General features: G+C 25.7%; 5 protein-coding genes across 5 annotated transcripts; 3 read left to right on the top strand and 2 right to left on the bottom strand.

The window, feature by feature from the left end:
• Nucleotides 1-819: 819 nt before the first annotated feature.
• Nucleotides 820-3,326, top strand: gacN (RhoGAP domain-containing protein; the record flags this gene model as incomplete). The annotated part of the gene is made up of 4 exons (XM_636697.1): nucleotides 820-1,314; nucleotides 1,400-1,825; nucleotides 1,934-2,024; nucleotides 2,503-3,326. The coding sequence occupies 4 exons, from the start codon at nucleotides 820-822 to the stop codon at nucleotides 3,324-3,326; spliced, it is 1,836 nt and encodes a 611-aa protein (XP_641789.1).
• Nucleotides 3,327-3,461: 135 nt separating this feature from the next.
• Nucleotides 3,462-6,867, bottom strand: pigN (phosphatidylinositol glycan, class N; the record flags this gene model as incomplete). Its single annotated transcript, XM_636696.1, has 3 exons — nucleotides 3,462-3,905; nucleotides 4,015-6,422; nucleotides 6,621-6,867. 3 exons carry the CDS (start codon nucleotides 6,865-6,867, stop codon nucleotides 3,462-3,464), a joined length of 3,099 nt encoding a protein of 1,032 aa, XP_641788.1.
• A 619-nt stretch (nucleotides 6,868-7,486) lies between these two features.
• On the top strand, nucleotides 7,487-10,117 carry cdc5l (myb domain-containing protein; the record flags this gene model as incomplete). The annotated part of the gene is made up of 3 exons (XM_636695.1): nucleotides 7,487-8,121; nucleotides 8,251-9,691; nucleotides 9,791-10,117. 3 exons carry the CDS (start codon nucleotides 7,487-7,489, stop codon nucleotides 10,115-10,117), a joined length of 2,403 nt encoding a protein of 800 aa, XP_641787.1.
• A 1,289-nt stretch (nucleotides 10,118-11,406) lies between these two features.
• Nucleotides 11,407-15,157, top strand: DDB_G0279309 (hypothetical protein; the record flags this gene model as incomplete). Its single annotated transcript, XM_636694.1, has 2 exons — nucleotides 11,407-12,142; nucleotides 12,267-15,157. 2 exons carry the CDS (start codon nucleotides 11,407-11,409, stop codon nucleotides 15,155-15,157), a joined length of 3,627 nt encoding a protein of 1,208 aa, XP_641786.1.
• A 384-nt stretch (nucleotides 15,158-15,541) lies between these two features.
• On the bottom strand, nucleotides 15,542-17,320 carry vacB (vacuolin B; the record flags this gene model as incomplete). Its single annotated transcript, XM_636693.1, has 1 exon — nucleotides 15,542-17,320. The coding sequence occupies one exon, from the start codon at nucleotides 17,318-17,320 to the stop codon at nucleotides 15,542-15,544; it is 1,779 nt and encodes a 592-aa protein (XP_641785.1).
• Between the last annotated feature and the right edge of the window lie 304 nt (nucleotides 17,321-17,624).

Here is a 17,624-nt window from a genome sequence, read left to right as displayed (position 1 = left end):
TTTATTAAAAAAAATTCTATTTTCATTTATTTATTTAAAAATTCTATTCTATTTATTAATAATTAAAAATAAAAAAAAAAACAAAAGGAAAATAAAAAAAATAAAAACCTTTTATCCTAAATCATTTTAATTGTCAAAAAGTAAAAGTAAAAAAATAAAAATAAAAAAAAAAGTAAAAATAAAAAAAAAAAAATAAAAATAAAGAACAAAAAATTAAAATCAAAAAAGGACTAAAATAAGATTCATTCAATCGTGCTTTGAATCATTTTAATTATTTGAAAAATTTTGACAAAAAAAAAAATATTTTTCAATTTTTTTTTTTTTTTTTTTCCAAAAACCACCCCTTTATTATTTTTTTTTTAAACCTCTCATCATTTTTGCTGATTGTATCACATTTTGTAATAATAATAATAATTTACCCACATAACTGTATCATCAAAAAAATAAAAAAAGAACAATAAATAGAATAAATAAATAAATAAATAAATAAATAAATAAATAAATAAATAAATAAATAAAATAAATAAATAAACAAAATAAATAAATAAATAAATAATAAATAAATAAATAAATAAATAAATAAATAAATAAATAAATAATATTAAAAAATAAATAAATAATATTAAAAAATTAATTTTAAAATAAATAACAAAATTCAATTTTTTTTTATTTGCCCAAAAAAATTTGTAGTGAAAAAAACATTGAAAAAACACTCAACATATTAAAAAATAAATAAATAATTTAAATAATTGTATTTGTAATTTTGTAATAATAAAAAATAAATAAATAAATAAAATAAAAAATTAAATAAAAAGAAAAATGGAACCAAAAGAAGGTGGAAGCCCACAAGCAACAACATTAAAAAGAAATAAAGATAAAACAATGGCAAAAACATTTAAAAAAATATTGAAACCAGGTGAAAAAAAGAAAAAACAAAAAGCAATTGTAATAGCAGCAATAAAACAATTAATTCATTATTTGGAAACCAATTGTATAGAGTTGGAAGGTATTTGCAGAATTTCAGGTAACAATACTAAAGTTAAAGAATTAAAGAAACAATTGGAGAATGGTGAGGGTGATTCAATTGATTTCTCAAAGATTGATTCTCATTGTGTTAGTGGTGCTTTAAAAGCTTTCCTTAGAGATGGTGATGAACCACTCCTAACCTTTGATTTATATAAAAACTTTTTAGCTTCAATTGATATTAAGGATAAGAATTCAAAAATTTCTTTCATAAAATCATTACTTTCTGCACTTCCAAAAGAAAATTATGATTTACTTCAAATTTTATTAAAATTTTTAAATACAATTCAAGTAAGTTTTTTTTTATATTATTATTATTATTTAGATTTCCAATTTTTATTATTATTAACATAAAAAAAAAAAAAAAAAAAAATAGTTACATTCAAGTATTAATAAAATGACAAGTTCAAATTTAGCAATTGTATTCTCACCAACATTATTAAGACCAAAAGAAGAGAGTTTAGAATCAATGATGACAGATTCCAATAGTATTAGTGAAGTTGTAAGAGTATTGATTGAAGAATTTCATGTATTATACGAAATTAAACAAACTTTATTATACCAAGTTTCAGCTATTGATTTAGGTATTAGAGAAGATAAGAGATCAACAAGTGAACAATTGGAAGATGCTAAAGTAACAATAGAACAATTAAAGAAACATTTGAATGAAGAAGCTCGTGAGAGATCAATTTTAGAAACTTATTGTACCAGTATGGAACAAAAATTACAAGAACTTGAAGATATTAATAAATCTTTAACTGAAGAAAAGGATAGTTTAGGTGAATTATTAAATGAATTTAAAGTAATTATTATTTTTATTATTATTATTATAATTATTATGATTGAAAAATTAAAAAAACCTTATTCACAAAAATTCTTATATATTTTAAATTTATTTTTTTTCCTATAGGAAACAAATAAAAATCAAGCAAATGATATTAATTCATTGAAAAATGATATTAAAGATGTTACCGAAAAACAAACCAAAACAGAATTAGAGAGTAAAAATTATAATTTTCTACCAATCATTATTATCTCACCTATCATTTTATCCATTTGTTGTTTCTATCTCTATAAAAATAATAATAGTGTTCACCAACACATTGATAACATTATTGACAATCATTTAAATTTTGAAAATATTCAAAATTTATTTAATAATATAACTCTTCATTTCACTGATGTTATCAATAATAATTTCAAATCTATTAATAATTAATTTGTACATAATAAATAAATAAATAAATAAATAAATAAATAAATAAATAATAAATAAATAATTTCATTTATATACATCTATATACATTTTTATATAAATAAATAAAAACCATAAAATTTTATACTCTTCCTATTTTTTTTTATTTATTTTTCCATTATTTTTTATATTTTATAATTTTTTTTTTTTATTTTTTATCAATTATCATTATTTTTTTAATTTATTAAATTATATATTTATTATTTTTTTTATTATTTAAATAGGAGATGAATTGAATAAAGTTAAAGTTAAACTTGAAAAAGATATAGAAACAACTAGAATTGAATTAAAATCAACAAATGATGAATGTCAAAAATTAAAGGTTAACAATAATAAACTAGGAGAAGATATAAAGAATCAAATGAAAGAATTTGAACAAACTAGAAAATCATTATTGGAAAATCATAAATTAGAGTTTGAAAAACATCAATTAGAAATCCAACAATTTAGACAAGAAAATGAACAATTAAAAAAAGAGAAAACTGATGCCGATTTACAATTGGAAAGAGTACAAGCAGAAATTTCAATTCTACTCTCTTCATCAAATGATAAGAATTCCAAGAAAAATAGTTTAAAAAATCAAAAAAAAGATTTAGATAATGCTTTGAAAAAATGTAAAGATCAAGAATCAAAAATTAATCAATTAGAAAAAGAAAAATCAAAATTACAAGATGAATTAACAAAATTACAAAAATCATCATCTTCGTCATCATCATCTTCATCTTCTTCATCCTCCTCTCAAGCATCACATAAATTTGTATTTGGTAAAAAACCAAGTAGTAGTAAAATTACAACCACTACAACCACCACAACTTCACCAGCTCAACAACCAACAACACCACCTCCACCATTGGATGAAGATGATATTATATCTGTCAAAAAGTTTGCATTCTATTATATGAATCTTGCCATTAAAACTGATGCAATGACTAAAGGTTTACCTTGTAATATTAATTCTTCTGAAATTTTAGAAGAACTTTTATCTAAAAATATTAAAGTTCAACAATGGAGTGAAGTAATTTCTAAAAAATTAAAAGAAAACAAATAATAAATAATAAATATTTTAATTTAAACAATAAAAATTTTAAAAATTATCTATTAGTATTATTATAATTTTATTGTTATTATTATTATTATTATTTTTTTTTTTTTTAATATATATTTTATTTTAATTGTTTTAAATTTATTTTGATTTTATTGTATTGTTATTATTATTACTATTATTATTAATATATTTTAATGTTGTTGGTACTAATAAAGCGGAAACGGCGAATAATAATAATTGAAGTATAATAAAAGCGTTTGAAATTGCATAATGGCTAATACTAACACCAATTTCTAACCAACTACCAGTATCTTTAACCAAGAAAAAGAAATTGATACTCATTATATCGGTTAAGGCAATTACAATTAAGAAACTACCAGGTCTTGGAACATTCAAATTGTTATTCAACAAAGAGAATGAAATTGCTACCAATAATAATGGAATGAAAATCTTTACCAATAATAATGCACCCATTAAAAATGGTCTAAAAATGGTTGTAAATCTATAAGTTGATGAAATTTCAAAACTACTTATACTTGCGATATTACCAACTCCAAAAAATCCTACATAGCAAAAGAAAATCTATTTTTTTTAAAAAAAAAAAAAAAAAAAAAAAAAAAAAAAAAAAAAAAAAAAAAAGTTAATATTTTGTTTTACTTTTTTTCTTTTCATTATTTAAAAAAATACATACATAAAATATAGCTCTTCTGATATCATGTTGAGTAATATTCATTAAATTTGATTTTGAAGCAGATTTTGAGAAAGAAAGAGAAGTTGAAGGTTCAGAATTTGGAGTTATTGAAACTAATTTTGGAATTGTATGATCATTATCAACCTTTAATTCAAAATACATCCAAAGTGTTAAATTTAAAATTAAATTTCCAAAAAAGAGTACTTCATAAGAGATTGATAATAAAAGGAATGGAATTGAAAGACTAAGACATAAGAAAGTCCAATGGTCATAAAATCCTTTACCTCTATAGATTGCTAAAATGAGAACACCTGATACCAATAAGATCCAACTTAAGAGTTGATTAATGAATGGTAAACCAATCTTTTTCTCTAATGATGAATCTGTAGTATAAACTATGAAACTTGATAATAAAATTGATATGATTAAAATTGAATTTATAATTTGATTTTTCTTTGATTTTTGTAGTTTTTGTTGAGATGATGATGATGATTGTTGTTGTTGTTTTGAATTATTTCTAAATTTAAATAAACTTGTTAAAACACCTAAAATTGAAATTAAAATACCACCAAAACAAACCAATTTTGTATCACTACCATAATCGATTGGTAATGATGGGAAAATTGACATTAAAAGGCAAGATATGAGCCAAAGTGATTTTAATAAAGTTGAAGTTTTACCAGCACCAGAACGATTGTAAAAGAAAAACACAGATACTACACCTAAAATTTGATATAACAAAGAGAGTACACCACGATGGAAATAAGAGACAACCAATAACTCCATAACAGAGATGGCAGAGACTGATAATATGATGAAATTCTTTATGATTGAAAGGTTTGCGCTATTATTTGTATTGATGAAATGACCACGAGTTGAAGAGACTTGTGAGAAAGAATCGCAAATGAAAATATATAATGGTACAATATTCGATGGAATGGTTTTCGCCCAAAACAATACTAAAAACACACAATAGAGATAATAGAGTAATGGAGCATCAGTTGCCAATAAGAATCCAACCAATGCAATACTTTCGATAAAGATTAAATAATTTGATAAAGTTTTGAATCTTTTCATTTGTGTGCTTAATTTCTGTTGATTACAATTCTCTATGCCAATTGAGGTATAATTGTTTAATACATAAAGTGAGAGTGTAATGATCCAACCAAAATAACCCATTGTAATTACGGTCATAAGAAAGGGACGGTCATAGGTTTGGAAATAATTTAAACCCATTAAACAGAGATCGATCATTTGATGGCATAGGATTTGTGCATCTTCCCATTGTGAGAGGCTAATATGTTGCTCAATTCTTTCAAACATTCTATCGGCATCGCTTAACTTTGTGAATGGTGAAAAGAATATGAGGGTACTTTGCTGTTTAGAGGAAGATTTAATTTTGTACATCTCCCAAATTTGTAAGGTATTTGCACGTAATGCAGCAGTTGTATATTGTGGTGTATCTTCGGATAAGATTTCGGTGGGTAATACACCCACTGAATTCAATGGACTTGGCACACCCAACAATGAGGTCATCAATGGTGCAATATCGGCCTGTGATACATCTGATCGGAACAATGATGATAGTTTCCAATTGGTTGGTGTTTCTACATTAACTGGTAACATCTCCTTTGCTTTGCCACGAAGTGATGCAATTCTCTCCATTTGAAGATCTGATGATAACGGACCTCTCACACCACTACCCCATACGACTAATGGTGTCTCTGTGTTTGCACGTTCACCATCACCATGTGAACCTCTATTGCTCATACCATGATCTGCAGTGAAAACAAATGCTGTCTTACCATCATTACCATAGAAATCTTCGATTAACTTTACTATCTTTTCAATGCCTCTATCTACCAAAGCAATATTATCAAAATATTCCTTTGAATTTGGTCTATATGCATGACCATTTGTATCCAAACCTAATAAATGTAAGAATATTGATACTTTATCTGAACGTAACTTTCTGTTCAATTCTTGATCATTGGTTGAGGCATTTAATAGTAATTGTTGAACTTTATCAAATACCCAAGTGTCCAATTTTGATGCATCTGATGCGAAATCCTCTGCTTCCTCTGGATAGGATTCTGATTGCATATGTGGTACACCTTCTGAAAACATTGGTAAAACATCTGGACTACCATAACCAAATGAATAGGTAGTTTCATTGAAAAGATGATCAAATTCTACGGGATTCGCTTTCCATCCCTTTGTAACCGCACTAACATCTTCATAGAAACCTGCTATCAATGCAACATGTCCTGGTCTTGTCTCTGTTGGTACTCTTGTATGTGAAATACCCCATGTTCCTTTATTTTCAATTATATTTCTTAAAAATGGTGATCTAGATTTACCTGTATTTTCATCAATTTCAAAAAATTTATCTGCTCTTAATCCATCAGCTTTTTTTTTTTTTTTTTTTTTTTTCCAAAACGATACATAAATGTAAATCGGAATCCAATATTTTTATTTTTTTTTTTTTTTTTTTTTTTTTTCCAAAAAAAATGAAAATATTATTAGTATTTTATTGCAAAATGATTATTTATTTAATTTTAAAAATTTAAAGGGGTTGGTGTGGAATAGTAATATTAAATATTTACCAACAAATAAAACTAATCTTTTTGCTGGAGCTGGTAAATTAATAGGATGTGGTGTCATCCCATGTACTAATGGTGATCTGAAATAGATATCAAAAATACTTAATGTGAATACTGCATGGAATATTATACCAATCAATACAATCACTAAGATCTTTGAATTAAATTTAGTTTTATCATTTTTATTATCATTCGGTTTATTTGATTTATTATTAATATTATTTATGTTTGACGAAATAATATGATACATTTTTATTATTATTATTTTATATTTTTTTTTAGTTATTATTGAAATTGAAAAAAAAAAAAAAAAAAAAAATGAATTAATTATTCATAGCAACACTTTTTTAAAAAAAAATAAATAATTAATTATTCTTGAACACCACCCTATTTATGAAAACACAACAATTAAAAAAATAAAAAAAGGTACTTCAATTTGGTGCCAAAATGAAAAAATAAAAAAATTAAAAAATTAAAAAAAAAATTAAAAAAAAAAAATTAAAAAAAAATAATTTAAAAATAAAAAAAAAAAAAAAAATATTTCGATATTTGGTAAGACAGTTGAATAACAAAGAGAGATAGAAAAAGAAACAAACGAAAACTTACCTCTATTCAATTAAAATACTCTCACAAAATCACTCTTATTAATTTGTAAATATAAATATTTTTCTAATAATAATAAAAAAAAATAAAAAAAAAAAAAAAAAAAAAAAAAAAATTAATAAAAAAAAAAATAAAAACAAAAACAAAACAAAAAAGTCACAACCACTTTAAAAATAAATAAAAAAATAAATAAATAAATAAATAAACAAATAAATAAACAAATAAATAAAAAAATAAAAAAATAAAAAAATAAAAAATAAAATAAAATGAGAAATGTAAAAGGTGGAGTTTGGAAAAATACAGAAGATGAAATTTTAAAAGTTGCAATTATGAAATATGGTTTAAATCAGTGGGCTAGAATTTCATCATTATTAACTCGTAAATCACCAGCACAATGTAAAGCAAGATGGCATGAATGGTTAGATCCAAGTATTAAAAAAACTGAATGGAGTAAAGAAGAGGAAGAGAAACTTTTACATTTAGCTAAAATATTTCCAAGTCAATGGAAAACAATTGCACCATTAGTTGGTAGAACTGCATCCCAATGTTTAGAACGTTATAATAGATTATTAGATGAAGTTCAAAGACAGCAGGATAATGAAAATGGTGGTGGTAGTGGTGGTGGTGGAACCACTACTACTACAACTACTACAACAGGCGAAAATGATCCACGTCGTTTAAGAATGGGTGATATTGACCCAACACCAGAAACTAAACCAGCAAAACCCGATCCAATTGATATGGATGAAGATGAAAAAGAAACATTATCAGAAGCAAAAGCACGTCTTTCAAATACTCAAGGTAAAAAAGAGAAAAGAAAATTTAGAGAGAAACAATTAGAAGAAGCAAGAAGATTAGCATTTTTACAAAAGAAGAGAGAATTAAAAGCTGCTGGTATAAAGTAATATTATTATTGTTATTATTATTATTTAATTTATATATATATATATATATATATATTTTAAACTAACTTTATTTTTATTTTTTTTTTTTTTTTTTTTTTTTATTTTATTTTATTACACTCCTAAAGTTATAATCCAAAGAAAAAAGGTAAAGAAAAAAGTTGGGATATTAGTAAAGAGATACCATTTTATTTAAAACCAAAGGCAGGATTTTATGATGTACCAGATGAAGAGTTACGTGATGAACCAAATAAGGATGCATCATTTATTGGAAAGAGAGTTGATCAAATTGAAAATCCAAACTATTTACAAAGACAAGAGAAATTGAATAAATTGGAAGATATTAAAAAGAGTAAAAAAGAAATCTTTAATTTACCACAATTGATTTCAGAGACTTCAAAATCAAATGATGTAGAGCATTCAATTAAAAGAACGAAATTACAATTACCTGAACCACAATTAACTGATGATGATATCCAAGAGATTTCAGATTATGAGAAATTAAATGGTAGTGGTAGTGGTGGTGGTAGTGGTGGTGTTGGTGTTGGTGAATTCCCATTACCTGCACCAAGAACTGCTTCAATTTCTTCAACTGCTGCAAACAACAATACAAATAATATTAGAACACCAATGAAACAAGATACAATTATGAGTGAAGCTCAAAATCTATTAGCATTATCAAATGCACAAACACCATTAAAGGGTGGTGCTGGTCCAAATGTTTCACAAACACCATTACCAAAGAGTGTAAATAATTCCACACCATTTAGAACACCAAATCCATTAGCAAATCAAACACCAACACAACATAATAAGAAACAAAGTTTAAATGATAGTAATGAATTTGCAATTGAAGATAAATTTAAGAGACAACAAGGAAAGAATCAATTATTATCAAATTTAAAGAACTTGCCATCACCAACCATTGAATATAAATTAGAATTACCATCGGAACTACCAACCATTGAGGATGATACTACATTGGAATTGGATAATTCAGAAATTCACATTAGAGAACAACAACAACTTAAACATAAGGAACAATTTAAATTAAGAAATAGATCAACTGTATTAAAAAGAAATTTACCAAGATCAAGAAACTTATTCCCAATTAATAAAAATAATAACAATAACAATAACAATAATATTAATCAAGATGAATTAAGAATATTAAAAGAAATTAATAGAATTATCTCTCATGATAATAAAACTTTCCCAAATGATTCAATTACACCATCATCAACATTTGATGATGATGATGATGATGATAATCATCATCATCACCATGATGACATTGACAATAACAGCATTAATGATAATGATGAAAAATATGAGAATTATGATTATTTTACAAATACCGAATTGGAATTTGCTGATAAATTAATTCGAGATGAAATCGAACAAATCAAACAAGAATTAAAACAACCATTACCAAGTAGTAATGAGATTTTAGAAGAAATTGATCAAATTAGATCACAATTTATTTATTTACCAAAAGAAAATCAATTCATTGAAAAATCAAATGCAAATCAAACTCAATTAATTGAAAATTTACAATTCGAATATGATGTAAGTATTATTTATTTTATTTTTATTTTTTTATTTATTTTTAAACATTTTTATTTTTAATTTTGTTATTAATTTTTTTTTTTTTCAAAAAAAATACAGAAAACATTAAATAAAATTAAAAATTCATCAATGAAATCTGTAAATTTAGAAAAGAAATTAAATATTTACAATGGTGGCTATCAAAATAGATCAAATACAATCATTAAAAATATTGACGATATGTTTGACCAATTGGAGCAATCAGAGATTGAATATCAATGTTTTGTGGCTTTAAAAAATAATGAATCCATTCAAATGGAGAAACGTTTAAAATCAATTGAAAATCAAGTTTATGATCAATGTGAAATAGAAAGTAGACTCCAACAAAAATATGCTCAACTTTTAAATGAAAAAAATTTATTAAAAAAGAAATTATCGATATTTTAACTTTTTTTTTTAACCAAAAAAATAAAAATAAAAATAAAAATTAACTATAACAAGTATAAAATAATAATAATAATAGTAAAAATAATAATAAAAATAATAATAAAAAATAATAATAAAAATAATAATAAAAAATAATAAAAAATAATAATAATAATAATAATAATAAAAATAAAAACAAATAAAAAAAATAAAAATAAAAAATAAAAAAAAAGATAATTTCACCATCAAATATTTAAAAATAATTTTTAAAAAAAAAAAAATAATATTATTTATTTATTAAAGAATTAATTATATTTTTTTTTAAACAATCAAAGAATGGAGTACCATTTGATTTTTTTTTTTTTTTTTTTTTTTTTTTTTTTCTTTTTTTTTTTTTTTTTTTTTTTTTTTTCAATAAATGAAAAAAAAAAATTTTCATTTTTTTTTTTTTTTTTTTTTTTTTCAAGACAACACACAAAAACAAACCTTTGATTTTTTTTTGAATTAAATTGTATGTATAAAAATAAAAAAAGAAATAAAGTTTTTTTTTTTTTTTTTTTGTTAATACTTGTATAGTATTATTTGTGAATCAATAACAAAGGGAAAGAAAGAGTTATTAGAAAATTAAAAAAAAAAATAAAAAATAAAACAAATAAAAGTTAGTTAAATAGCCAAAAACTATATTGTTCAAAAAAAAAATAAAAAAAAAAAAAAAAATAAAAAAAAAAAGGAGAATAATGGCAAATAAAAATCAACACCAATAAAGAGTTTATTATTCATCAAAGTTTTATTTATTTTTCTATATCTTTTTATCTTTTTTTTTTTTTTTTTTTTTTTTAATTTTTTTTTTTGAAATTTTTTTTTTTTTTTTTAAATTTTTAATTTTTTTTTTTTTTTTTTGCTCTTCATTCAAACTTATATTTCATTTCATATAAAGTACCAATATAAATACACAAATAAATCCCTATTTCTATTTGTTTTTATTATTTTTATTTTATTTTATTTTAATTTTAATTTTTAATTATTTTTAATATTTTCAACTCGTTACTAACATTTTTTTTTTTTTTTTTTAATTTTTTTTTTTTTTTTTTTTGCTGCCCAACTTCTTTTTTTAAATTTTTTTTTTTTTTTTTTTTTTTTTTTTTTTTTATAAAAATTTTTTAATTTTGAAAAAAAAAAAAAAAAAAAAAAGACAGCACAGCAAGCAAAAAAATAAAACAAATTATTTAGTTTTCTCTTTTTTTTAAAAACCAACAAGTATCTTTTTTTTAAAAAAACATTATCAAACAAACAAAAAAAAAAAATCAAAAATGTCAGTAAACAGACAAATATTTAATCCCTCAATTTCACCAATGAAGAATCAAATGAATAATTCACCATTATCCACACCAGATTCAATTTTTATGCAAACACCAGTGACAGGTAATAATAGACCACTAAATACTAGCAGTGGAGGTATCAATGGTTCATCTAATCCACTTCCTTCATCAAGATGGGCAGGAAACCAACAATCTCCACCACAACAAAACTTTGGTCAATTTGGATTCCCATCACAACAACAACAGCAACAACAACAAAATAAAATAAATAACAATAACATTTACGGTCAACCACAATCACCACAACCTCATTTAAGAAGAAGCAGTGAATTTAATAATAGCAATAATAATAATAATGGAAATAATAATAATAGTGGTGGATGGGGATCTTATCAAAATAGCAATGGCGTAGGCAATAAGATGGGAGGAATGAAACCAACCAACTCATTGAATAGCAGCACTGGTGGTGTTAGTACATCCATTGGTGGCGGCGGCGGTGGTAGCAAAACAAAATACTCTAAAGATGAGTTATTGAATCTTTATGATCCAATGGCCAAGATTCCTGAAAATTTAATTTCTCACACACACATCCTTTCAGAGGAGGTTCAACCACCAATAAACTTTAACTTTGAAAATAACCTTTCAAAATCAAGAGAAAGAACAAGATTAGGAGGTGGTAGTGGTGGTTTGGGTAATAATATTATGAACAGAGGTATAAGAAAAGATAGTAAGTTTTAATTTTCTTTTTATAATTTTTTAATATTCACAAAAAAAAAAAAGACTACTAATTTTTTTTTTTTTTTTTTTTTTTTTTTTTTTTTTTTTTTTTTTTCTTTTTAAAAAATTATTAGTGTCTCATGATAGAATGTCAAAACCAAAATGGGCAAATTCACCATCACCATCATCTCAATCTTCTAGTTGGAGAGCCAATAAGGATGATGATAGAAAGGTATGGTATTATTTAGATCCACAAAATTGCACTCAAGGACCTTTCAGTAGTATGGAAATGGACTCTTGGAACAAAGCAGGTTATTTTTCAGTATCTTTAATGGTAAAGAGAGGTGAAGGCAATTTTGTTGAATTGAAAAAGTTGTTGAATGCATATCCAGATGCTCCATTCTCATCGGTTAGTGATCTCAAAGTCTTTGAAAAGGATGACGCAAGTAGCCAAAATTCCACAGAGAACGATGATGATTCACTTGATCATGATTCCATCGAAGAGGAGTTAGAAAAGAGATTTGAAAAGGATCTTTTGAAACCAACACTCTTTGATGATCAAAAGAAAAAGGATATGAACTCTTTTGGTCCATTAGAACCAACTTCACCAACTTCATCATCATCCAATCCAACTACTACTACTACAACTTCTACCTTTGGTATTAATCCAATTAGTGATTCTAATGATACACCAGCTGAAAGAACTAGTTCTCCACAATATCAACAACAACAACCTCAACATCAACATCAACATCCACAACACCAACAACATCAACAACAACAACCACAACAACAACCACAACAACAACAACCACAACAACAACCACAACAACAACAACCACAACCACAACCACAACAACAACAACAACCACAACAACACTCAATATTTGATCAACAACATCATCAATCACAACAACAACAACAACAACAACAAATGTGGCAACAAATGTGGGGACAACAACCACATAATCAATCACAACAACAAAGTGAACAAGCTTACAAATATATGTTATATCAACAACAAATTATGTTGCAACAAAAAATTGTTATGTTCCAACAATACATTAGTTCAATTACCCAACAATTCCAACAACTTCAACTTCAACAACAAAATAACCAAACTCAACTTCAACTCCAACAACTCCAACAATTACAAGAACATTATACTCAACAATGTATGTTACATCAACAAAAATTAATGCAAATTCAATATCAATACACACAATTCCAACCAATCCAAACACCACAATCTCAACAATCCCAAATCCAACTTTTCCAACATATGCTCCAACAACAACAAGCTCAACAACAACAACAACAAGCTCAACAACAAGTTCAACAAGTCCAACAAGTCCAACAACAACAAAACTATTATCTTCAACAACAACAAGCACTCTTACTTCAACAACAACAACAAGCACTTTTACACCAACAACAACAACAGCAACAACAACAAGTAGAACAATCCCAACCAGAAGAACCATTAGAACAACAAACTGAAGAAATCAACATAGAAGAGGACGAAAATACAGTTGAGCAACCACAACAACCAACCACTGAACAACAAACTCAAGTTGAACAACAAACAACCTCAACCACCACCTACCAACAACAACAACAAGATAATGAAGATGAAGGTGTTTGGACTACATCAATTAAACAAAATAACCAAGAAAATAAAACAACCACAACTGCTCACCTTAGCGTCCAAACTGAAGAATTAAAAGCTCCAATTGATATTGAAGAGGAACAAGAAGAAGCTTCCATTCAAAATGCTATTGAAGAAATTAATAATAACACCATACAAACCACTACCACTAACAACACATCTACCACTACCATCACCAATAATAACACCACTGCAACCACAACTACAACCACCACAACAGAAACAAATATCATTTCAGCCGCAAATCCATGGGCTCCATCAGAATCAGTTGTTCCAAAGAAGAAATCATTAGCAGAGATTCAAGCAGAGGAAAGAGAGCAAAAGAAGAGAGAGATGGAGGAGGCCAAAATTAGAAACATTGAAAATAGCAAAAATCATGGTTCTAGCAATGTTATGAAATGGGCAGGTGCAGGCACACCAACTTGGTCAGTAGATCTTGGCGTTAAATCATTATCATTAAAAGATATCCAAGAGGAAGAGAGAGCTCGTGAAAAGAAAGAACAACCAATCGTTGATAATGCATCTGACTTTGAAAGAAAGAAACCAGTATCACTCTCTGATGTCATGAGAGAACAAGCCAAAGAAAAGGAAAAGAAACAACAACAAGAACAATTAGCACAACAACAACAACAAGCTCAACAAGAACATCAAAAATCAACTTTCAACGCCTCATCACCATGGTCAATTGATGAAAGAAAACCAAACAACAACAACAACCATTCTTCATATTCACCAATTTCAATCAATAACAACAACAATAACAACATTAACAACGTATCACAACCATCTCAACCATCTCAACCAGCCACTTTATCATCTGCCGCAGTCAATAAGATGACAAGCAGACCAACTGATGATTTCTGGTCAGAACATACCACCGCCAAACCATCACTCTCTGTTAGAAGTAATGCACCAGTTCAACAACAAGTCGGTTCATTCAACGAATATCCAACCTTAAACATTTTACCAAATAGACAAGCCACCATCGTTAGTAAGCATACACCAGTTTCAACCTTGAATAAAAAACCAACAACCACAACCACCGTACCAGGTCAAGCTAGACCAGATTTCATCAAATGGTGTCATCAACAATTGAAGGCATTAACTAGCAATGATGTCTCTGTTATCACTGAACTCCTTTGTTCAATGAAAACTGAAAGTGAAATTCGTGAATGCGCTCAAGAATGTCTTGGTTATAGTTCAGAGGTCAATATCTTTTTGAATGAATATCTTTTAGCAAGAAGTGATGAACCAGGTTTGGCTTTTGAAAGTTCAAGTCCAGTCATCACAATTCCAGCAAAGAAAACAAATAAATCATCTCAAACAAATCCATCAAAAACTAAAAAGAAGAAATAAATTCAAACATTACCATTACTAACACAACAAAATAAAATAATAATAATAATAAAAAAAAAAATTTCAAATATTACATCATATATCAATATAATCTATAATATCAAATAAATAATAAAAAAAAAAAAAATAAAAAAAAAAAAATATGAATTAAATTAAATTTTAATAATAAAAAGTGCAAATATATTAAAAAAAAAAAGATTTATAAGTCTGGATTTTTTCGATTATTTTTTTTTATATCTTAAAAAAAAAAAAGATTTATTGAAATTTAGAAAATAAAAAATACTTTTGTTTAATAAATTAATTACATATATATACATATCACTATTTTTATCGTTATTATTATTATTTTAATTATTAATAATATTATTATTTGATTGAATTTAATTATTTTTCTAATTTTTGTTGGTGTCCAAGTAATCTATCCATATAAACCAATGGTGAATTCATAAAGTTACCAGCATCTTGAGGAGTAATATAAAGTGTTGCACTTTTAAGAGCTTCTGATTTAATTTTAGCCAATTCAATTTCAGCGAGAATTGGATATTTTGTAAATAATTCACCTTGCATTTCTTGAACTTTCTTTTGAGCTTCAGCAGTAATTAGTAATGCTTGAGCTTGTTTTTGAGCAGATTCTAATTTTGCTTGAGCTTCTGCAATAATTGCTTTACCTTTTTGTTCTAATGCAATATTATCGGTTTCAGCTTTAAGACGAGCTTCAGTGGTTTTGATATCATATTCTTTTACAAGTGTTGCTTGTTTGGTTGTGAATTCAGCAGATGTAACTGATTGACCAGCAAGTTTTTTAGCGATTTCGGAATCCAAAACTTTCATTGTTTCAATTTGAAGACGAGCTAATTCGATACCATATTCACATAAATCTCTTGCTAAATGAGATTTTACACGATCTTGAATTGTGTGTACAGTTTCATTGGTGGAGTTAGCAGATGGTTTTGTATCATTGAAATACATAATCTCTTGTAAAGTACTTAATTGAATTGCTTTACCCATATCGGCGAATGAAACATTTTCAATATGATTGATAATACCTTCTTTACCTAATTTAGTGAGTGCAATTTCTGGGTCAACAATTCTAAATGCAACTACCAATACAACACCAACACGAAGTGAATCTCTAGTTTGGAAAATTTTTAAATTAACTTCATCAGATGTCGCATTTTTATTATCTTTAATAGCTTGTTGTTTAGTTTCTTTTGATGGGAATAAACAAGTTTGTAAACTTGTTTGAATGAAACCTTCGAAATTATGAGTTGGAGAATCGATAATAACTGGTTTACCATCTTTTGGTGGTGGAATAATTGTTAAAATACCATTGTTATATGTGATTGCAACTTCACCAGTATGTGGAATAATTCTTTTAATTGAACCATGTTCCATAAATGTAGCTGATGAATTTTTAAAGTATTTATTATTACCACTTTCACTAGTATCTTCAACCATTTTAAATTGAGCATCAACAAAAACGTATGGTTCACGACGAGATTCTAAAATTAATGGTTGAGTACCAATCCAAACTTTTGCGACTTTACCAGATGGAACACGAAGAATGTTAATGGTTGAATGGTTTATAAATGGTTCTTGTTGATTAACGAAACCATATCTTTCATCAAATTCAAAGGTTGGGTCAATAATTACATGTGGACCTTCACCATAAATTATTGGACGATTCTTTGTCATTGCTTTTGCAAAATGACCAGAAGGGACATTTAAAACGTGTTTACCGAATGAGCCGAAATAACGACATGTTTTTGCAACTGAGCCAAGATATCTAATTTCAACAGTTGGATCAGCTGAATAAACTGTACCAAAACGTTGACCACGTGGATCGAATAACTCTACAATTTGATTACGATGTGCCATTGCAAAATAACTAACATCAAGACGAGGTTGAGCACGACCCAATACTGGAGAATCGGTGAATGCTGTATTCTTTATACCTTCATTGAATCTCTCTAAAATAATTTTCGATTGTCTCTCTGATGTTTCATTGGCAAAATCTGATCTAATTACAATTTGTGAAATGGTAAGGGATTGATCACCATTTTCATGTTCTGAAGAAAATGTTGAAGCTTCATGAATATTAGAACGACTACCAATTGAATTTTCAGATGATGTTTTTTTCATAAATGAACTACTTTCAATCATTTTTTTTTTTTTTATATTTACAACTGTTATACTATTATTTATGAATAAAGTTTTTTATTATTTATAATTTATTATTTATTATTTATTATTTTAATACTAAAAAAAAAAAAAAATTTCTTTTTATTTTTTTATTTTTTTTTTTTTGAGAAAACGATTGAAATGATTTTTTATTTTTATCAAAACAATAAAATAAAATTTTATTTTTATTTTTTTTTTTTGAAAAAAAACTCAAAAAAATGAGCAGATTTTTTTTTTGGTGACAAATCTGTGTCAATCTTAATTAATAGCCTGGGTAATTTTTTTT

Source organism: Dictyostelium discoideum (assembly GCF_000004695.1).
Source record: "Dictyostelium discoideum AX4 chromosome 3 chromosome, whole genome shotgun sequence".
Taxonomy (NCBI): domain Eukaryota; phylum Evosea; class Eumycetozoa; order Dictyosteliales; family Dictyosteliaceae; genus Dictyostelium; species Dictyostelium discoideum.
This window is presented reverse-complemented; position numbering and strand designations above follow the sequence as displayed.